This window comes from Labeo rohita, chromosome 7, assembly GCF_022985175.1.
Source record: "Labeo rohita strain BAU-BD-2019 chromosome 7, IGBB_LRoh.1.0, whole genome shotgun sequence".
Classification (NCBI taxonomy): Eukaryota; Metazoa; Chordata; class Actinopteri; order Cypriniformes; family Cyprinidae; genus Labeo; species Labeo rohita.
The window spans coordinates 14,231,510-14,255,984 of NC_066875.1; the positions used below are offsets into that span (position 1 = coordinate 14,231,510).

Here is a 24,475-nt window from a genome sequence, read left to right on the forward strand (position 1 = left end):
AAAAAAAAAAAAAAAAGCCAAGAGGCAACGCAGGAAATTCTGTGACCCCTAAAAGAGAGTTCATTTTCCAACATACTTTCCCATTTTTTCATGATAGTAGACTCGGGCATTTAAGTCAACATTAATGATAGGCTGCACTTCCACCACTTTTGATAAAACATTCAAAAGGGAATATCCCTTCTCCCGACCACACACTCAGACACCCATTCACACACACGGTGAAGCTGCACCCACAATGCAGCACAGACCCTTCCACACTCCTTGTAACCACAGAGATTTATGTACATTACAGTGTGTGAAAGAAGACGAAGGAGGTTATAGTGTGCTTGTGCCTGAGGATACTCATTCAACCAAGAGTCTCAGAGATAGCGTACACAAACACAGTATCCAACACACACATCAACTGTTAATAAAATCTAGAATGCAGCATCTTAGATGGGAATTGTGTTGTGAAGAAGAAATGAACTGACAGAAAGAAAGAACAATGAACAACAATGAAAGAAAAAAGAACAAAAAGAAAAACAAAAAAGAAAGAACTAAAGAAAGAATTCATAAAAACAAAAGGAAAAAAAAAACAATGAAAGGAAAAAGAAAAAACAGAGGAAATGAAAAAATGAAAGGTAAAAAGAACAAACACAAGACAGAAAAAGAAAGAAAGAAAGAAAGAAAGAAAGAAAGAAAGCAACAGGCAACAAGGTAGAAAAGAAACAAAGTGCAGAGCATAAGACAGCACGACAGAAAGGAGAGAGTGAGAGAGAGAGAACAAATGAAAGGGTGGGGGGAGATTTCCTTTGCGGCAGCATGTGGAGTAACTGTACACCACTGAATTGAACCAACACCGAGGCTGAGAGGAGAGGCTGAGGACGGGGAGGCGGGGGGGAATCAATAAGGGAGGCCAGAGAGATGGAGGGAGCTCTAAATGGATTAGACTAAGGGAATGTGTTCGATAGGTTATGGCTTTTGCGTGAGCTAGTCACCGCAGGCTATGCAGAATACTAATCAGTGCTGCAGTCTCTGCTTTAGAGACCTCACTGCATGCTCAGCACAATCGCACAGCAACCTCATCCCCCTCTGTGCTCCAGCTCGTAGATCACAGAAGCATCTGTAGATTTGTATAGCATATTTGTCCGCTGTATTTTGTGGATCCAAAAGTTTTCCACTAACATTCCTGTGATGCTTACATCATAAACTCGTCCAGAGGGATGCGATCAGATGGCCTCATACCATTGGGCTGCTTGGAGTAGAAGGGGATCAAGTTGCTTCAAAAAAATAATTAAAAAAATAGGTGGATGGTGGAGGTTAAAGAAGGCCAGCGTATGCCTGTCTTTATCTCTGCTCTGGTATTTAACAGCCTGCATAAGGTGCTCGACATATATGCCACCATAAAATTGTTGCTTACATACTTTGAAATGCACTAGTAGCTAAAGAAAAGGGGTGTTTCTGGAATAAAAACTTGATTAATCCACCTTTTAGTACATATTTGTCAAGCAAGAATAAACAGATGCAAAGAAATGTATGTTTTAGTTAATCAGGCTCTTTAATCAGAGCAAACTCAGCAGAAAAGAACTCACAACACCCACAGGCCACTAAGATTATCGTCTGGATTGAACTCATAGTGGCAAATCCTTTCACTGCTCCTCCGCTACCCCCCTTCTTCCTTCTCTTTCCCTCTTTATGTTTAATGTGGCGGTACACCAGTGTACTAAAACATCAAACAGAAGCTATTGCCTTTCATTTCCACAACTGAAACCAAGTCGTGCGTTGTAGTTCTTTTTTGAAAGCAAAGCACCAACAAATGCGTGGCTCAGAGGAGAAACCAAGAGCGAGGGAGAGGAAAAAGAGGGAGTGGAAAAAGAGACCATCTGTACTGATTTTTGGGAGCGAGTCAGTAGCTGCGGGCCATCGAGTGGATGTGCTGAACACTTTTTTGTCTCAGTCCAAAAGGACAAACTCTTGACTGCCTCTGCCATAAGGACTCACTGGAAACAATTAGCAAATAAATAAATAAATTACTAGACAAAAGCAAATGCTGTGGCCTTGTTGCATTCCATACACATGTAGTTCAGTAACAGTTTTCCTACAAGTTTCGGTTAGGGCCCCAAATTGTCAATGGGTTTATGTGTGTGTGTGTATGTTTCAACTCAGCCAGCTGCTCCTTTAATTCTCACTATTACAGCACACTGGAGTTTATATTGCGTCTGCGAACACTGCCAATGGGGATGATGTGACCCATGGACTAAAAGGACAAATGTAAGCATTTAGCAGAGCTCCATATAGAGATAAAAAGATGAGAATAGTGATGGTAACTGTAACAGCTCTAGTTAATTTCACTTGGATGAAAAAAGGAAACACAATTCCATGATCAAATTGTAAGATAATTTCAATAAAAACACATTTAAACAATTCTCAAAAAAGGTGTGTTTACACAGACAAAGACTTCAAACAGCCTTTTTAAACGCACCATCAATACTGTCAATATTGTCAATGTCAATATTGTTCTTACTATATATTAAACAACCAAAAGTGCTGTAACATATTTTACTCATTTATTTTGTATTAACTATTATTTAGGATGTGCATCTTTAACTACACACTGTCATATGAACAAGCAGTCAAGAACATGGACTCACAATTAGGTGTAAACTGTGGGTGTCTGACTCAAAATAAAAAAAGACTCAATAAAAACAATAAAATTGTTTATTCAGTAATAGGACTACACTGGTTGTGTAATGCACACAAATCCAATGTGCTGTATTTTGGATTTATTTAAAATCTTTCCATAGCCCTAAAATACCTCTTACGCTTACACAATAAAATTACACAAACTGTCCAGCGCTCCATCAGAGTTTTCTCTAGTGCCCTTAATCAGGAAGAAAAATCGCATGGTGGTTTCAAGAATAATTCTGGACTAACTTTCCATGTATGTGGACATCAGGGACAAAGTGAATTAGATAGGAGGAGACAGACAGCAAGAAAAAGTGAAAAGTGAAGAAACCACAAGCTTAGTCACTGACAGGGGTGACAACCTCTAGGTCATGTGGCTAGTCCTGACCCTGCCGTATACTCAGCCAGCTGGAAAACTAGGCGCAAACAGCTCTTCTACAGAGCACACTAACACGGCTAATAAAGGCCCAATAGGGAACTCAGTGTGTGTGTGTATGTGTGTGTGTATTTGTGTGTTGGGGGTTTTGGCAAGTTGAGAGAGGGAGTTTGATGAATGACCAGCTCTTCTCAAGGAGTTGGCAACCGCTCCACTGACCCAGGCATCCAAATGTCATGAGCAAGCTGGGGGTCCAGGTGCCCCCTGAAATGACCCTCTGGCCTGCCCCCACGTGCCACAGGCCGCCACCTTGTTTTCAAAGATCTGTTGTGCACAATTAAACTTCACGTGACACCTTCCGTGTCTTTAGCGAGGTCTTGACACCAGGAGCAAAAGCTATGTCCTGCAGTCGTAAAACAAGACCTCTTTAACATGCTAGAACAAATGAGAAATAATCCACCCGACACCAGAAAAGCAGCCAATAAAACACTGACTACTTCACAGGGGACCAAAATAAACATTGGGGAGTTTGGGGCAGGAAATCGCAGCACCTTCACGCTGTTATTGATACAATGAGCTATTGTGATTGTGTAACACCTTCTAGTTGTTGAGTAACGCTGGCTGTGCCTGCACAAAACATGACAATTTATTTTTGGTGTTTAATAACTGGAAACTGTAAGAAAAAGTAAAATCTACACATTAAATGTTAATTTATTTTCTTAAATTACTTAGCTTTACAAAAGGACAGCTAGGTGTTTGCAAACCAACTGCCAGACCAATGTAAATATTTATGAGAGGCTTGAACCAGCACTGAATTTACACTGGCATTTTTGAGGTTTTGTGTAATGTCATATGTTTAGGATAATGTAAACACTGAGCTAAAGGTTGTGAATGTATTTCAGAATGGAATGAAAAATAAATAGCTTAGGTTAAATTTAAAAAAATGCTTGTTTGATATAAACCGGCTGGTCCCTTTTCAAATCTATTTCTGCCTAGTCACTGTTCTAGTATAACAAGGCTACCGCAGCAGATGCAAAAACAAAAGTGCATTAATGAAACACGTCATCATCATACAATACAAATTATTAGCATTTATTTCCTAGCCTAAAAGGTGGCCTGGTAAATGAGAGATTTATGAGTGAAAAGAGCATCACTTCACATAAACAGACTTGACTTGAAGGGACTAGTGTGGAATCAGAGAGTTGTAATAGCTGGCATAGTCCAAGCAACTTTAGCTGAAAAGTTTCAACAGGACAATCACCAACAACAGATTCAAAGTATTTTCTCTTCACTTCTTTCTCATTTACTGGAAATCATTGTTGAAATTAATCGAAAGTGAATTTTGCTGAGCTCTTTTCACAGAAAATAACTGATCTTGATAATGTTAAAATAATTTTACAAGACAGTGGAGCTGAACGGTGCATGTAGAGGCACAGGCACAATGGCATGGACAGACTTGGTGAAGTGCAGAAGCAGGGCATGGCACGATGCCCACCAACAAGCCTGCCACCCCTCATTCCTGTCCTCTCAACTACCTTTTCAATGGGTATTCAGCTGGGCATTTACTAAGGTGCTATTACAAACATCGGCGAGTCTGCTAAGCATAATACCAAGGCAAACTGTTTGATCTCCCTACAGATGCCAGGTGCAGCAGGTAAAACACCCTAAAATTCAAGCCAGCACAGACAATCAATAACAAATTGTATACACACAACAGTAGTTGTGTTGTAGTGTCAAAATTCTTACATTATACTGTGAAAAAACAGTTGATGTAATAGAACATGGTTTGCAGTCACCTTACTAAGGACCCTTCGCTGGCACAGACATGAAATTCACGGAACACAATTTACTTTTTCAGTTCACAGCCCGGGACCACAACCACAATTTCCCTTATGATGTGGGTAAAGACTTCTTTTTGCTTTACATTTTATTTGATTTTGCTGGATTTTTTAAAAGTGAATAATGTCAACGGCCATTCCGCTGCCATCAGGAAACTTTCCTCCGTGCCCACTGCATTGCGGATGCCAACTAACGAATCAAAGGCATGCAGCAAGCAGACAAAGAGGGTTTGATACCAAATCCTCAGTTGCTGGCACTCTCCCTACCACTCTCCTGGCACAACGCTAACAAAATGGCCGCCCTGGGTGCACTGGCACAATGTGAGAGCATTGTCTAGAGATGGGCGCTAGATACTAGAGGCAAAACATACCGCAATGCCATGGTAAGTCCATAACAGAGAACCCAATATTCATTTGCTGACACTAATTTACTTCAGTAGGTTAGAAATATCTTTAACATTTAGAACTTCAGTCAGCAACATCAAATGATTATGCTACACAAACAGGTAAAATTATCTGAAGCTATAGTATATTTAAGCTATTGAAGAATATATATATATACAAATTACTCATTTTATAAAATATTAGTTTTAACACACACACATACATATATATACACATTTATATATATATATATATATATATATATATATATATATAGTATACAAGAGTAGCGAGTATGGTTTATTAAGAGCCGTATATGAGAGATTTAGGTTGCCGTGTGAGTGCCAACAGGCTAATGCACGCCATCTTACAAAGACACAAAAGAGATTCTGATGCCAACCATGGTGCCAGTGGCAACCATTATTGTCCCTCCACTCTGCCTTCTGCTTACCCTGGCACTTCAGTTTCACAAAATGGAGGTGCCATGCCTGACGATAAACCAACTCTTTGTGGAAACATTCAGATAATTACAAAAGCATTAAAATAACAAAATATGGATGATGTCAAAATATTTTTTTTTTCAAACAGAAATTTACTTAAAGTGGAGATAAAGGGAATAGTTTAAGTTGTAGTATTCCTCATTTTTAAATCATTTTGGATAAAAGTGCATGGTAAAATAATAATTGTGAAGGTACATGTAAGTGTGCTGATTTTTCCCTTTACTTTGCTAAAATAGTACAAAAAGTACAAACAAAACAAGAGAAACAGTGTGAAGAGTGTTAAATAACCTGAAAATTACCAGAACAAATCTAGCTGGGAATTGTTAAAAATACAAAGATTTCTATTAGAACATTATTGTGTAATTGGGCCATTTACAGAAATTCTCCACATTAGGAAATGTATATTTAGCATATATTTATATAATGAGGGGAATTTATATGTTTATATAAATTATGCTGAAATATTTGTTTCTAGCACATTCTTACAAGCACATGAGATTGCAGAGCTAACAAACTTTTGTCACTTTTATGTGCCAACAAATTTGTAAAATTGGATCTTTTTTTTTTTTTTTTTTTTTTTTTTTTACTTTCTTTGCATGTAACACAAGAAATGTATGCTCTTAGTCTTATATACATGACAATTGGAAATTACATTCATTTTATTTTGTCTCTCCCTTCAATCAGCTAGTTAATAGGAGCACCTAAATTCAATAAATGTAATTTCCCAACCTCTCATCAGACTTACCTTGGTCCTGGACGTAGTATGCCAGAAACAAGTCCAGCTCTTTCACTGAGACAGTAATGTGGTGGGGCTGGACGCAAAGTGCCGGATTGGTGCAGTGCGGGGACTTGACCAGCCGCTCCCCATCTGTGCTCTCCAGCGGAATACCTTTAAACAGGATGACCATCACCAGGTCCAGCCGCCACACTTTATCAGCCTGCCTCAGGCAGTCGATTCGGCGGATCTTGCCCTTCTGATCGGGGTTGGAGAGAACGCAGCACGGGTGTTTCTTGCCCGTTACACTGAGCACAAAGTCCTCCCGGTACTCCTGCCGGATGTCCTTGCGCAGCTTGGCCAAGAGACGGGATGCCCACTTCTGTTTGATTTCAGGCTTCTCGCTGAGCAGCTCGTCTTTCACAGCCCGTTCCTCATCCTTGGACATCCGCTTTTCGTGCTTTTTGAAGTACTTGCGCTTTCGCGCCTGCAGGTTGAACCAGGTGTAGGCTATGGCACGGACATGAGGGAGCAGTGCCTCGATGAAGGGATGAAACTCATCCTGAGAAGACAGAGGGAGGGAAAAAGGAGAAAAATTGAGCAGGAGCAGAAGTGACCTTTGGCATGGGTTCCCGTCTGAATTAGCCAACAGCCCGTGCAGCCAAAACAAAAGAGGAAAAAAGCGGTGTAGAAATAATTTTAGATAAAAATCATTTCTAAGACGCAAAAGTAGATAAAAGTTATACAAACGACCATTTAATGGCCCATAAAAGCATTAAACAGTTACAAATACCAGTTGCGAATGTATTTTTCTAACTCTAGCATTCCATTTCGTTCTATTAAAGAACTTTTAAGCACTAAAGTTATATAAAATGAGATTTTAAAGCATCAACATGAAACGTTCATCTACCATCTCCACTGCGATTGCAGGCAGCGCTGGCCTGCCTGCAGGTGTCGAAGGCACGCTGAAAACGGATGCCACTGTTTACTGCGTCTGCCCGCGCCGTGCCAGCGTAGAGTAGACAGTTCCAGAATCACCAATCACTCACTCCCCTTTTCTCTCTCTAACCCCCTTCTCTCACTCACTCGCTCTCCTTCTCCAGCCATGCTCAAAGCACCAGTCCGTGTGTTGGCACAGGAGAGCATGCATCCCCCATACTTCCAGATCTCTTATCAAAGCGCCCTGCATTCCTGAAACAGCCCCTACCACAGAGCCCTGCAGAACCTCTCCGAATCCTGGAAAAATGAATAGATAGTCACTAAATGCCTTGGACAAGGACAGCTGAGGGCACGATCACCCACTACAAAGACATGAAGACAAATGGGAACATGTCTTTTGTTTAAAATGAGAGTACAAACTTACCCAAGGTCAGAAGTACTGGTTAAAGCTTTTAACTAAACATGGGAGAGTAAAAAAAAATCTATTTTACATCTTCAGCTTTTACTCTTTACTACGAGGAGGTGTTCACGGTCCTTGGGAATCACTTAATTTGTTAGCATTAATGTACCACATTTTTCCAAGGCCCTCTAAAATCAAACCAAGATGGACAATGAAAATGGCATCTTGGCACAAAAGTCACATTCTTCAGACCTCATATCTGTTTGAGTACGAGTGGCATTAAAATGCCTAACCAAAACTAAAGTGGCCTGACTCCTCAAACAAACGGCACAGCTAATTCACACTTGCTTTATTCAGTGTAAGGCTTTTTGTCTTCATATGCCTCAACTTGTTATATAGCTTTACACTACCAACTGAGCAAATGCAGTTGCCAATTTTACAGACGATTGAGTAACATTTGCTCATTTTTTTCCACACATATAATCTCCTCATCACCTCAGCAAAATAAAATGATTTAATATTACCAAGCAATTTCAATCATGTTTTAAAACATAAAACAGAACAGGATAACTTCTCACACTAAACACTGAAAGACAAATACTACCACTTTCTGAAGGTCCCCTTTGTAATTTTTAATGTAAGAAAATAAAAATATTCTTCTGCAGTCAAAAAAATCAATAAACATTGTAAATTCTCATCAATGTCAGAGAAGGTTTAAGTGGTAAAAAGACAATGAAAGCAAGTGTGAGAGAATCTGGACAAAATGGAAAAGAGAAGACCACCTTTATGCACGCAAACTTCTCTGTAATTTTCCACCGCCACATTGAAATATGAACAAGGACTGCAGTGAATGGATCTAAGAAGAGTTAAACCACATATTGTTCTGTGTGCAGGCAGGCAGCAGTTCTTTGGGAAACCACAACCAGTACACCACTGCCTGTATTTCAGTGACAGCCCCACACACATAGCCCACACTCAACCACTGTATAAATACAAACAAACTACAAAACTTTGAAATGCATGTGCAATCCTTCACACAACAATGTGCAATAATGTGTGTTGCAGAAGAAAAATGTAACTCGCTGAAGAATGCGAGTTTTCATACAATCTGGTGTAGTCCTAGAATGTATAAGAACTCAAATACATTCAAAGTGCTAATATCCTAACACATCTCATCAGGCAGATTATTTAAAGCTAGTTTTTTTTAGTTAGTTTGTGTGTTAGTCAGTGTGTGTAAAGCTGTTGTAAATCTGATGTAATTATTAATACAATAATTAGTAATTAATAATATTATTTTATGCACTAAACAGAAATTATACACAGTGAAATAACAATACAGACAAAAAGAAAAAAGGATCTTAATTCAGTTGGTTTTACTTTACTATAAATTCAATGACAAGAAAAAAAAAAAGTTATTTGACCGCAAAGAAGCCATTAGCCTACTATTTCATTAGCCTACTATTCTTGTCATATCGCATGTAAATACATTACTGAGACCTTACTAGATCACATATCCCAACTACGTAACATTAAAATAATAGTAAATGTAATGGGAAATTAAAAGATTTATCTGTTGTCATAAAAGATTGTTATGCAAATTGGTCTAACATCACCATGATAAGAAATGTTCTTAAAAAAAATAATTTTAAAAGTGTAACACGAGGTTGTGGGCTGCGCAGGCTCGAGGTCCTCTGTACTCACCATATCTCAGTCAATCACTCTCTGATGCCAAGGAAAATATAAACAGTAAAATTGTGTCAGCCAAAGCCGGCGGACTCTGTCCAACCGCTGAATCAACCTTTATCATTGTTTTAATCTTAATTCGCTCTGTGAGAGGAGCTCCCAGTTCAAACTAAAGCAAGTTTTCTTTGGTTGAAGGTGAGGCTAAACAGGGAGCTCTCGAAAAGTGAATTCAAAGTTACTGTTCTAACCTCGCGTTTGAAATAGTGTAGAGATTAACAGTATTGAGACATCTCCCTGTTGTTCACCTCATAAATCCTTGCTTTGTTCAGCCGCGTTAATTTCTATAGCAAAATATTAATTTATGGACAACATTAAATTAGACCAACTTTTAAGTGAACACTGGTCTGTTCAGAGATTGTTAAAGTAAACATAGCTTCTCCTATGTGATGAGCGCATTGTATCACATTACCCAATCTAGCGCCTACATCAAGTTAAGTGTCCGTTGGATATTTCAATAAAACAGCTTTAAATTTAAAATCGACTGGACTCATAGTTCCTCAATGTGTCTTCAAAGAAACACAAAGAACCATGTCTCGCTGTTTATTGGTTTGATGGCTCTGTGAATATATATATAAAAAAAAGTTCTTGCACATTAGCCTATAGTTTTGTCAGATTAGGGTACTGATTTGGGGTAATTTAAAGTACCAGTACGTAGTATGGTTTTCTTAAGAAGTAGAGTGAATGTTCTTTACTGAATTTAAAAAAAGGTTCTTCGAAACTGCTTCTTCGTTCTAATTTGAATCTTCATTTTTAGGAGTGTTGCTTAAAGGTTGCAGATATGTTTCAATGACTCGAATAAGACACGACGTCGAAGTTGCTGAACTAGTAGGCTATACTTAAAAAGACAAGAGGGAAGTGTACAATAAATGCGCATATAAACTGTACGTGCAGCATTTTTTCAATTAATCAAAGCACAGTGAATAATGTAATTAAACAAGTATCAGAGATTACCTATACAGTGATAATTCAAAAATATGTCATATACCTGTGTGAGACAAATCGGCGAATACATCGTAGATCGCGCTGTTATTCAAAGTCCTGAAGGGTATCACAGATGATTGATATTATCGCTTCATACTTCAGAGCCCGTGCTGCTCCGTGCACGTTTGACTAAGACCTGATATCCTCATTCAAAAAAACACGCTCTTATCCGGCACCAGAGAACAACTGGAGATCCCACACTTAGCATTTAACCGATCCTCACCGCTGTTTAAGACCACAAAAGATTGTAAACGGAGTGAATGTAGACTGATCCAGAGCGCTTGAGATGAACCCGTCGCGGAGTAAAAAGCTGCCGGAATCTGAGAGTTGAGTTTGAAAGACAAATCTTTAATTCTACATAGCACGTGCAATAAGAAAACTTGAAGGCGCCTAATTTCTGATCATGTGTTTGCTTTTCAAACTTGATATAATATGGGCCGGTAACACCCTCTAGTCTGCTGGAGCCTAACAAATCAGTCTGAAGATTTTTTTTTCGCCTTTAATTACACAGTCATACTCCTCCTCTTCCAGCAAGCGCATATCCCATATTTCCAGCCCACCTCGACTGCACCTCCGTGACATTGACAAAGATTTAAGCAATTTCCCACTTTTTTCAATATAAGTGTCATTATTTTTCAAGGCAAGCAGTTCAAGCAGACATGTAAAACTATGAAACACGATAAAGCACAGCTTGCGAGCACAATACAATACGTAATGGGTTTTTGCTGGTTTCTTCCATGACAAATTAAAACAATTTAGGCCATTCATATCTGTTCACAAGAGAGAAATAACAGATACGTAAAGCTTGCCCACTGATATTATTTTGCGTCTATATACTGTTTTAGTTATATACATTTTAATTATAAATATGTCTTTGACTTTGATTACATTTTATACAGGTCATTGTCTTAATAAAAACAAAAAACTACTGCTGAAATGAACAAATCATATCAGGGTACACAAAGAAAGTCATTTTTGACCAGCCTACTTTGCCTAGACATTGGTGTAAGTAAGTACTTTCAATATTAGCTATTACAAACCAGAACAGAGATACGGGCATTACTTATAAAACATCAAGGCTCTGGTTTTTACAACATACGCTTGGAAAAGCACGGATTATTACTGATGCAAATGCAAGTCTGGGCCTGCAGCTTTCGCAAAAGAAATCAAAACTAAATAAATTAGTTCATAAATGTCCAATGTGATTTCTGGTCTATTTAAAAGTACTATATAACAGCGGTTTAATAAATCGACAGTAGTGTACGGTTCTACTGTGTATACCAGTGAGAAATGAGCACAGGGCCAGTTTGTTAGCTGGACAGATAATGATTCCTTTCGCTTTTCATCTGCATTATGTGTAAGTCAAAGCCCAACTCCTCCGTCCAACTCGTAAGTCCACAACGTTCAACAGTAACTTAGAGAAGAAGACTGAATCAGTTACTAAAATGCAACTACAATGGACCGCAACAAAAGCGCTAGGCAATAAAGTCCAAACATGTTCATCGTAAAACAATGGATCAGTTTGTGGACGTAAACTATTTTGTAAACAAGCATCGACGTGTACATAACGCAGCGTTTCTAAGATATAAAGTATTTATCGAAAGAGACATCAAGTGCAGTTACGTAAAAAAGTGCCAGGAGAACAATTAAATGACAGGAGTGCAGTGTGAGTAAATATCAACACGACTTGTCCAGGTATTCGCGCTGCTGCTCCGTGCCAGAAGTGCACTGCTATTCAATAGGGGGAGAGTTTTAGCTAACATAGGATGCATGCCAAGAGGCACAAACTCGACTTCTGACACAATGATATGACCCGTATGGGACGTTTGCCAATGCATGACATAAACAATCCAACATTACTATCATTTTGTCAGCAGTTTTAAAGTGTCTTGTTCATTTTAACGGTGAAACGTAATGCTATTGCCCTTTTGAGGTTACATACGCGCAACACAGCAACTCGAGAAAAATATTCACAAATGTTAGTAAGACAGTGTTTTCCATCGTAACGTACCATTGCACTGTATTGCATGAAACTGAAGGGGGTTCCTGAAGGCCGGATGAAACTGAAGCCGGTACGCTCACATGTCTCAAGTTCAAAAATTTGTGCTTTTTATTTTTTTCTCTCTCTCTCTTTCTCTCTTTTCGTTTCACGTTGTAGTGCTTACAAAAATGAACACCGGAAGAGAATTCTTGGCAGACAGGCGGCAAAATCAGCTCAGCGAGCACCTCTGATATTTTTTTATCTTCCTTCCTCTGCAAGTCAGTCTTTTTGGATAGCTTTTGATGGTTAAGTTGAACGCGGTCCAGAATAGGCTGAGTTTTTGGAAGTGGGTAGGTCTGCGCCTTCACTTTCTCTGTCTGTCGTCGCTGTTGCTCGCAGGCAGCAGCCAAACGTAGCTGCGCATTTGGAATTACATCCTCGTTTCTGATTGGCTGGCGCACCGGCGGAGCTCCGCTCTGCGTTCCATGCCCTAGGCCCCTCACTTCCGCTCGGCAGGCAGTGTCACTATTTGCATATTAACATTGACCAAGTCCCATCAAACCGAGACCGAGAGAAATTTAGGCTAGTGGCTGAAGATGGGTCAAATTCCTGCGTGCATTTTTGCATTGAGGATAAAGAAATCCTTATGGACACGCATGAAAGCAAATAATTAACTACTAAATTCATTTGTAAAAAAAAAAAAAAAAAAAAAAAAAAGAAAAGAAAGAAAGAAAGAAAGAAAGAAAGAAAAAGAAAAAGAAAAAAGAGTAAGATAAGAAAGACAAAAAATAACTGAATTAAAATTTATTATAATGGTTCTCGGACTCCCCTTCAGGTTGTTTGTTGGTGTGTGTCCTATTTTTACAAGTAATCTTACGCCACCGTGTTTTGCATTTAAACTTTAAGGACTTTGTAATAATACAGACCGTCTTTTGTGGTGGACATTATATATATATAATTTCTACAGTATAGCAAATGAAGATACCACTGTTCGAGAGCACAATGATGGCACAGATCCAGACCAGAACACCAGAGCGGCGCACACACACGAGTCCAACAGCATAAGAATGAAACACGCATTTGAGCGTGTTTATCGATGTGCTTAAAGCAGACACTATCAAACACAGACACAGAAGCATTAAAAGAGAGTAAGAATTATAGCCTAATACATGTCACTTATAAACAGATAAAAATAAACTGCAGTAATTGCATATAACAGAAAGCACGAACAGCAAATATGAATTATTAGTTAAGAGAACTTTCTATTTTATATATGCCACAAGACATGCTATTTATGTGTTGATCTCAACAAAACAATTTTCAGATCCTTAAGTCTTTCATTTAGGTCAGTTACAAAATCATTCAAGGTATGCAGACATATCACTTATATTAAACACTGTATGTAATATGACAAATGAATTATGTTTAATAAGATTTTTTTTAAAGATTTTTACTTTAGCACATCAGCACATTGCTCAAACAACACATTTTTGGTGCAAACACTAAAACTAAAAACTTTTCGGGACTGGATTAATACTATGAAAATGAGGATTTTTGCCTCCCACTGCCAGATACACGATCTTAAACACTCTCAGCTACAATGAAGCGTGCCGATCCGCACACCCACATAAACGCTGTCATTTGGGCATATCTTTGCTCTCCACGACACAAGTCGTCAGGTCGAAAAGTTCGTTTTGGTTGTGACTGTACTCGTGGCTCACTAAATGAACCTGCCAAGATAAAGGACTCGCACAGAATAATAATTTATTGAGGTTTACGTCTTCGCACTTGTAAAATACACGGTTGGAGCACTATAGAGTAGGTGGAGTGTGGTACGAAATGAAGCGAAAGGGCTCCAAATTCTTAAACTTAAGAGGAGAGGAAACAATTAACGTATAGAAACACCGATGTTCATCTGAAGAGTTAATTCTGTTCCCTTGTGCCTGTCAAGTTTCACTTGAGTTTGGATATGTGTCGCGTGTGCACAGCGAGCCTCGATTGCCTCCGTAAGTTAAATTCATTTCATGTACAGAGGTATTCTATTCTCTCGACTGGAGACATTCAACGCCAAACTTTTCTAGTCATAACTCATAAATTAACGTTTTACTCGTGCCGTACATATGTTCAGCGGACGAATCAGTGGGTGGCTTTATCAAAGTGATATTTCGTTTCAAATGTCTCTAGAATTTATCATAAAAATTCTGTTTCTTTTTAGACCACGGTGTAAAGATTCATGTTCTCATAGGCTAGGAAACCTAGTATTTCGTTGTTCAGTTAGCATTCGTCAGGTACGAGTGAATATCTGGATTATTAATTATGCTAAATCAATATATTTATTGTTTCAAAAAACATCGCAACGTGCAAATTGATTTTTAAAACCGGCAAACAGTTGAGTGGCGAAATGTTTTGATAAAAGGAAACCAATGACCTGCTGCTTTTGAATAAATAGCCTATGCCACTCCTTTTAAGTCTAGCCTACCATAAATCAGTTAATCCAGCAGCAAAGGGACATAGGCTACGACCGTCTAAAAGTGATTAAAGATTACCCATAGCTCATTATCCGTCTGATCTGTTCTGCATGCCTCTTTTTAACGGCATAGGTTTTCCGCAAAAAATGTTGAAAAGTTGTTATTATTATTATTATTATTACTATTATTATTATTATTATTATTATTATTATTACTAGCTCCTCATTTCCGTTTAAGTCTTACAGTCTGAGACCTAGAACCGCCTCTCTACTGTGATTTAGAGGGTTTTCTGCATTTATTATCAGTATCATTAATTAATGTAGGCCTAACATTTGTTCTAGCGCTTTGAATCGTTTGAGACAATTGAAAAATTATCTTTACAATCAATAATTAACAAAGAATTTAGTTTTAGGTTTTTTTAACAAAGAATTTAGCTATTATTTTTATGTATAAATTATATATTTGTATGTTAATTAGATTATAGCCTACTAGTCAAGTCATATATAGGGTATATATATATATATATATATATATATATATATATATATATATGTATATGTATGTATGTATATATATGTCCGTTTTGTGTTAAAGAAGAACACGTATTTCTTGGCGACCACTTTGACCAACTAAAAACTGCACTACTTTGTAGCTATTTATAAAACTATGCATTGTTTTCCATTTATTTTATCAGCTTATCAATTTTATTATCTAACTGCTCAAGTTAGATGAACATGAATACAGGTCTACGTATTGATATGAAATTGATAATTTATTTATTTATTTATTTTATATATATATATATATATATATTGCTAAGGCTACTTTCCAGGTGAATAATGTAACCTTTCCATTTTTTAAAACAAGAATTAATGTGTGGTCATGTTTTGTCTATTCAATTTTCAATAAATTCAAATTATAATTACATATCATATTTTACACATACTGACCATCCTTTCAGGGTGTCCCCCGACTGTGGCCCTAGACGCTGGGCTTCAGCCCCCTGCGACCCTGCAGAGGATAACCCGGTTTGGGAAATGAATGAATTGATGGATTTTACATATTTCGAGTAATTCGCCTTCATGATTGGAATCTTTGTTAAGTGCTAAATTTGAAAACATTTGTGGTAAAACACAAATGTGTATATATAGTATAGTATTATACTAGTATAGTAATATAGTTTTGTTATTTAAGTGGTCTTTGCTTTTAAGTGGCCTGAATACATCCAATGCATTTTCACACTGTGTCACAAGGCCATATTTGTATCAGTGGGCCTACACCGCAGTCAGGTGATGTTAAACAAATTTAGAGTATAAGAGGGAATCAGATGCAAGATGCATTTTGATCATTTACAAAAGAACTGCATTATGTTCTAACAATGCCAATGCAGGAGCTATAAAACTCTCATATGAGTGTGCGCCAGTGACCACGCTCTTTTCACCTCGAGTCCCCTTCATTTACCAGTTCCAAAAAAGCACATCGTCTTAGAATGGCATAGAAAACTGTAACCTACTTTGGACCTCAAATGACAGTTTTTACAATTAACCAATGCACACACGAATGGCCTTTAATCACTTTAATTTTAGGTTTTATAGTTAAACAGCAGGGCTACAGAGCGGAAACAGATTAGGCACATGCATGAATCGTTATGGTTTACATGTTTATATAGAGTTTTGACACAAGTCATGACGTGTTATATCTACACATTTTGTCGGAAATTATTGTTGCGATGCCACAGCAATTGTGTGTGAATGAAGCCAGCATGTCTATCAGGTCTCACAGAACGTCGTGTGTCCGCAGCAATTTCGGTTCGAATCCGGGTCGCAGCAGCATAATTATAAGAGCAACTTCTGCATTGTTACATAATTCGATGTGACAGAAACAAACTAGCGGCACTGTGTTAGGTACAGCCTATTAGATAATAATATGTAGTTCGAAAACGGTGTGCTACTCGGAGTGTCGGTATATCTATAATTAAACATAATACTTTAACCTGAATAAATTTAGGACCTTGACAGAAAAAAAACAAAACAAGTTTTTTTAATCAAACAGTTAAACAGTGAAACATTTGTGGTTATTTGTTTTAATTAGACCTATATAAAATATATATATTTGGTTGCAATAAAATCTTTACTCTTCGTTGGTCAATTGATTATGTAAATAACCTCAAAATACCGTTTCCAAAAGCAGAATATGTGGCACCAGAACCACGGTGTTTCTCTTCCAGAAGTTATGCGGCGGAGTGTACGTACAGCGCAGTTTCCATTCACCCCACAAGGATGCGGTAGGGAACTGGATGTCAGAGTTTTGTGTGCCGTGATCGTATAGTGGTTAGTACTCTGCGTTTGACCCCAGCAACCTTCGTTCGAATCCGGGTCACAACAACCATTCCTATGCAAGGCTGTTTTTTTGAGTGACAAAATTATCTGCTCATATTCTGAAAATAATAAAGAAAAGATTAAATCGCCTCAAAGTTTGCAAGTATCCTAGGGTTACTTTGGTGATATTGCAGTCTACCATATAGTGTCTCAATCTTACAATCTACTTGTGAACGTCTCTTTTATTAAAACAGTTATTTTCAATGAATTTTCTTGTAACTCCTCCTCTACAGGGACGACAGAAAGGACCATACAAGCATAACCAACATCGGACTGACCTTTATGTGTTTAGGATATTTTATTTTAATATGTATGCACCAGACGATTTAGGCACCAGAGGGCAGCAAACGACTATGCATATGAAACCACTGCTACAAATGGATCATTAGGAACACTTGGCAGAGATAAAGACTGATTAATTATCTTACTGTGTACAGTTGAGATTACTGCACCTATAGTAATTCTAGACACTGAAATTTTTGAATGTTACTTAGATGGCAGAGACTAGGCTACTAAAAGTGTAGCTAAAGTTAATGGAAATGCTGTGAAAACTCATCAGAAATGACCCAAACCAGTGTTTACCCTTATTTTATCTTTAACATCAAAGGTGTCTCAAATAGTTAAAGAAAAAAAAAATAAAGAAAAAAAAAAAAATTGAAAAAATGTTTTATTTTATTTATTTATTTATTTATTTATTTTTTATTTTTTGCACATTCACTTAGTGAAATGTTGCGAAATGCAGTTGGAGTTAAATGTGTTACAATGTCATTTTATATTTTTTAATATGTTACGTTTATTATTTTTTATCTCTTTGCCCTGTGATTCATCTTCAAAATGCTCTCACTTGTCACACATCAAAAGCTACAAAATACACAAACACACACTCAAAGACATGCAGAGGGAGCTCTTTTGCACCTGTTGACAACCATGAAAGACTGTCCTTGTTCCTCGCTACTACGAACCAGCCATCAAGAACAAGAGCAACAACGAGATGCACGCTCAAATAAACAAGGAGAAAGCTTATAGTAAACATGGAATCCTGCCAAAACCGCTGCGTCCCATTCACACTCACATACACACACCCGTGCATGCATCGCAAATCCTTCAGCTACGAGAAAAAAGCAGCAGGCCTTCACAGAAGAGCCAGGCAAAACTGCTGTGTGCTTGCTTTCTCTCTCTATGTGCGTCTGTCTCCCTCCCCACTTCAATAGGTCTTGATTGACAGGACAAGCATGCACCTATGTCGCATGAAATGTGCATCCCTGCAGGCCTTTGTCTGGTCTCAGAACACATGTTCCTGTAACAATGTGCATCTTCATTAGCTATAGCATCGTGGTCTGATGTTTTATCTTTTATCTTCAGTAAAGAGGGGGGTTTCTCCACAAACAGTGTTGTAAATACTTGAAGTTGTTTTCTTGTCCTCACATCACATTAAACGTTTATGTGTGAAGGGGGTATGTTGAAGGATATCAATAATAGCATGTGCAGTGTTGAGTCCTATAAATATTCCAATAAACTACAGCAGAGCTGTGCAATCGAATTTTGAGAGTATAGGTTTACTGTACTAGTGATGAGAATCTGCCAATTGCTACAACTATAATATTTGTAAGTCCGCTGTAAATGTACTACACTGGATAATTGCTAACTGTGTATATTTTAATTATTTCTTATCATTTGGCACTGGATTTTATCACTAAAGCATATAAATGAAGTTAGACAGCTACAGTGAGATTAATGAACATGAAATACATTAAAGGTATAGCTCACCCAAAAATGTAAAAATTCATAATTTACCCACCAGGTTGCTCCAAACCTGTGTTTCTTTCTTCTGCTAAACGCAAAAGAAGATATTTCAAAGAATGTGGTGAACTGAACATTTTATGGTTCCCAATCATTTTCTTAGAATTTTTCCCTTATTATAGAAGTCAATGGGGAACATCAACTGTTCCCACATTCTTCAGAAAATCTTCTTTTGTGTTCAGCAGAAGAAAGAAATCCCATACAAGTTTGGAACAACCTGGTGGCTAAATGCTGTTTTTTTGGTTGAAAAAAGACATTTTTTTTGACAGTAGTTTAATACTAGTAGTTTAGAGTTTTAATACATCCTCTAAATGATTCTTCTCATGCAAAAAAAAAAAAAAAAGGGTGCAGGTAAACAGCAAATTATATATTCATAATTTATCTGCAGGTCTCACATTTCTTCTTTCAATAGGCATTTAGGTTGTAAGCAAGTTTGCATTGGGTGAATTAATGTTTAAACAAAAGCTGTGACAGCAAGAGGTTTTCTAGTTTTCTCTTTTTTTTTCTCTTTACACTTTCATCAACAAAATAACAAAAACAAGAAAACAACAAGCAATAAACAAGAAACCTGTTATAAACTCTTTACTACACAATTAACTGTTATGAAGCCTTACTACACAATTATTACTGATGACCTCATAATCTTATACTTAATTCTCCTATATTTAATGCTCTGAGAGCAGTTAAAATAAGTGGTCAGGTTAGAATTATACACACTATTCCTCCATGCAGCAGTTCTGGTCCATACCTTGATGATTCCCTTTTTCCTCTCTCAAGGCTCCTTTCTTTCTTAACGTCCCCTCATCGACCCCCCAATCCTGTTTAGAACAAAGAGGTCTTTTGTTTCCTAATTGCCCTAAGCAGATCTTCGTCAGGCATGGCTACACATTGCTGTAACAGTTAAAGAACCCCTGGTCGATCATTCTCTTCAAAATGCTCTCCATCTGATCTCTAAAAGATAAGTTTACAGATAGTGAGTATACTAATATATGCTGTTTCACAGCTTTTTGAAAATAATCTTCATGTGTAAACATATTATAAGTGCCAGTGTTCCAAAAGGATTCAAAAAGTACTCAGGCTGCATCCGAAAATGCATACTTCCCTACTATATAGTAGGCAATAAAAAGTATGTGAAAAGAGTATTATGTCCAAACTCACAGCTGAGGAATTCAGAACTGCATACAGGCATAATACTCTTAATACTTTACCTTTTTTTTTTTATGGTGAAAATAGTAAGAGACAAGTAAAACAGCAGTTAAGCTGCTAAGTGCAAAGTCCTATTGTCTTTTTGTCCATTTTTTAATATACTTTTTATGCCTCAAATCAAAGTTTGTAATGTTTTGAATAACCTTATAGCTGGTTGGTTTTGTTTTTTGGCTTTGTTTAACGAAAACATTGTTAAGTCCTTATGGGAAAAATACTTCTGATACCAAGGCACCTGAAAAAGTGTGCGGGCACTGTTGCACTCCGACAATGGTAGGTCACATGACAACATGGTAAACGCAGTACATCAGGATTACATTCATATGTACGCACATTCATACTATAGAACACAAGCACTAGTTTTCTTTACGATTTTAATCGCATCCGAATCTGCCAGGTCTGTGTTTTTCTCACACATCTTCTGTGTAAAAAAAAAAAAAAAAAAAAAAAAGCCCACAGCAAATTTCCTACTGTTTTTTTTCGGCAAACTCAGTGGTCCTCTCAGAAATGTAAACCTCAATGTGAATGTCTGCCATGTGTGTTTTTTGACTGACCTGACCTGCTGTTTGTGCACTAATCATCCGTATGTTGCACCTTTCAATATGAATGGCATCTTGAATCAGACATAAATAATATAAATATAAATACATATAAAAATGACAAAATGTAACATTATGAAGAGTCAAATCACGTAAATTTCTAAGACTGAACATTTTAATATCAGTCAGGTAAGATATATTTACATATATTTGCTTAGTTACATGGGTTTATTATAAGCAGCCATATAAACTCATATGTGATACTGGACGACAAAACCAGTCATAATTAGCACAGGTATATTTGAAGAGTTCAGATGCAAAACCAGCTAAAAGCCATCTTGGTCAAAAATGAGATAATGACATTAAGTGAATGCTCCTGACACATAGTATACATCCATCAAATACTTTTACTTCATACTCATTAAATTCCAGCCTCAGCCCAATCAGTAATACTTACATAGAAACCTATACAAAGTTGCCAGAAAGAAATGCTAATTTTAAAGAAATACGTCAGATGGATTGAGAGGCTTTTTCATCTGAACTCTTTATTTGTAGCAATAGCCAACAATACATTGTATACGTCAAAATTATCGATTTTTCTTTTATGCCAAAAATCATTAGCATATTAAGCAAAGATCATGTTCCATGAAGATATTTTGTACATTTCCTACCGTAAATATATCAGATTCCAGATTTTCAAATAGTTGTATCTTGGCCAAATATTGTCCTATCCTAACAAACTATACATCAATGGGAAGGCTATTTATTTGGTATTTATATGATGTATAAATCTCAATTTAAAAAAATTGACCCTTATGACTGGTTTTGTGGTCCATGGTCACATATTAGGTTTATTTAAACCATTTTTCTAAAATAAATTATATAAACTCAAACATTATTCAGAAAGCTCAGAAAAGAATGTTCAGTCTCAACCAAATAGGGCTATACTTTTAATATGGCCACAAAGTACTTACGTATTCCATAGATGTACCTATATTACTAGTATTGTGCTAACTGAGATGATAGTTGTCTTGGACTTGTACTGACACCTATGGGTGCAATATCATGCAAAAGAAATACTTTTTAGTACCATTGCATAAATTCTCTACTCATAGGCAGCTAATTTATTCCTCAAGAGTAAATGTCCAATAAAGCAAGAGATAAAGAGAGTATTCAGGTGGTCATGTGATCTTAAAGTGGTGGTCCACATGCGGTGACCTGCTCCATGTAAAATAAAGCAGCTACTAAGTATTTTACTTTTTTTTTATTCTTTGTATTAATTTGATTGCAGCTTGTCCTTTAGCTTTAGAAAAACACTAACAAACGCCAACAAAAACAATAAAAAAATTTCAAAAGTATATTTTAAAAAGTCATTAAATATGTTCTACATATAATGAAACTAATTAAAAGTACATAAAAATAATATTAATAATTATTATGTTAGTAGTGGTCGTAGAGTAATAGTGCTGGAGTTTGATGGTGAGGTAAAGGTGGCAGAAGCTCTAAACATGCTGCTCTAATAATACACACTGCTGGCAGAGAGCAGTTAGAGGAAGTTGAGCTTGATCCCTCTGATAATGATCAAACTAACCTGAGGTGTGCTCAACAGCCGGAATAATTAACACTGTGATTACGTAGAGAGTTTAGACTTTATACAAATAAAACATTTAGTTGTTAAATCAGTCCGAGGATTTGAGTCTAAATCAAAAGCACCAAGGTGACCTATCTAAAAGTACAACATCTCTACTGTCATAATGTCAGCTGACACTAATCCCATGTTGTGATCAAGTTCCACGGTGGTCACTGAAGAGTTAAACCCTAAGCTCCTCGTGACTCCTCTCATTTCTCACTTTTACCAAAATCCGGCACATACATATTTAATTATTACATATTTAGACATTTACAGAATAATTAATACAGTCACTACGCTTGGAGTAAAACAGACATTAATTAGTTAAACAAGTGCAAGTTTTAACATAAGAAGCGCTTACTTTTTCTGCTCATTATAAACTGGTCAACATGTTGGTCACCATCTGACCAACAGCCCTAAGCATCAGAGCCCAGTGGTCATTCAATCAATATCATAAACACAGTTGTCATAGAGTTTCCTCATTTATTTCTTCCCCTACTGCTAATCCTTTTAATTACTGCCTTACTCAATGCTAATGTTATTCACGATTAGTTGGTATTATGCTAATCTTCGACCCACATTCGGCAGGAGAGCAGGAGCATCGTCTGAAGGCCAGATTGCTGGGAGGCTGGCATGCAGACTGACTGACATCGGTCTCCCAGCTGCACAAAGCAAGCCAGACAGAGGGACTCAAAAGAAAAAAAAAAAAAACGTCAATAAACAAAAAAAAAAAAAAAAAAAATTGGGAATCGTAGTGTGTACCTTAATGAACGACTGTTTGCCACAGGGATTAGTGCTAAATGCTGCTTTCCTCTTTTTCTTAGTCCACCCCAGCATCTGCTGACAGTTCTGACATTTTGCACCAGTTTCTTAAGTCTTAAGTGTCTGGTTAGTATTTCAAATTTAACCATGTCTTTTTTTTAATGCATTATATGCATTATGTGAAACACAGAAAATAGAAATATTGTGAAATGTGCTATGCTCCAAATTCTTTTTGTACCCATTTTCAGTTATAAAAGTACAATATGCATAATAGGATTTTAATAACACACAGTAAAACACTACACTAATGAATGTGTAGCCCTAACCCTATCCTCAGCCAGAAAAGAGAAATATTAACCTTCCTGATAAGCAAAGAACGATTGCCACTGCAGTTGTCCTTCAATAAACAGATAAAAAAAAAAGTAACTTTAAATGTTGTGTACTCCTTATACAATTTATTTTTATTCATTATTTAATTTGTCTATAAGTCCCACGCATAGACTCAAAGACAAATGGCTCATGCAGGAGCCTCAGTTGTACAAAAAATAAACGATTTATTAATTAATGACTATAACTGAAAGCACAAGTGTTATACTGTGTCCAAATGAGCAAAGTAAGTTAGCATACAATTTTGGATAACTTCTTGTGTAAAAGAAGTGGAGAAAAAAAAAAAAAAAGTTTTAATAATCAAATGTTTATAATGATTAAGTGTCAAACAAATAAATAACAAAATAAAAGTAATTTCGAAGCATCTCTTTATACCCTAATTGCCCTATTAAAGGACACACAAAAAATTGTAAAAATAAAAGGTTAGCTGTGAGAATGAAAAAAAAATTTAACCTAAAAAAACATTCATAGTGGAATGAGAAGCAGCAGTAGCTTTACTGAAAGCGACACTTAAACAAGAGGCTTTTGTCTGCCAAGAGGGAAAATAGACAAACACAGTGAAAAACGTCAACAAGTGCAGCGCAAGACCACATCTTGTGCGACAGTGTTCATAAGCAGTGTGAGCAAAACTACTGGAATAAGTCACGAAATCAACCGAGCAACATCAGAAACATCATCAGAAATCAACCGAGCAACATCGTCTGGAATAACACTTTATTTTTATCTTATACCTCTTCTTTTAATTTTTATCTGAAATGACCATGGACCATTGCTGATAAAATCTCAA

The 24,475-nt window shown here is 36.9% G+C and overlaps 1 protein-coding gene across 8 annotated transcripts in view; it reads right to left on the minus strand.

Moving 5' to 3' along the window:
* Positions 1 to 24,475, minus strand: part of LOC127167862 (nuclear factor 1 B-type-like) — a 90,706-nt gene that overhangs the window by 65,397 nt on the left and 834 nt on the right. For 3 of the 8 annotated variants that reach the window (XM_051114154.1, XM_051114153.1, XM_051114160.1), the window contains exon 2: positions 6,508 to 7,039. In XM_051114154.1, coding sequence (XP_050970111.1) covers positions 6,508 to 7,039 — 532 coding nt within the window. Of the gene's footprint in view, positions 1 to 6,507; positions 7,040 to 7,387; positions 7,492 to 10,544; positions 11,108 to 12,551; positions 12,995 to 24,475 lie in introns of those variants that run through there. The other 5 variants (XM_051114158.1, XM_051114157.1, XM_051114156.1 and 2 more) reach the window with 5 other exon arrangements.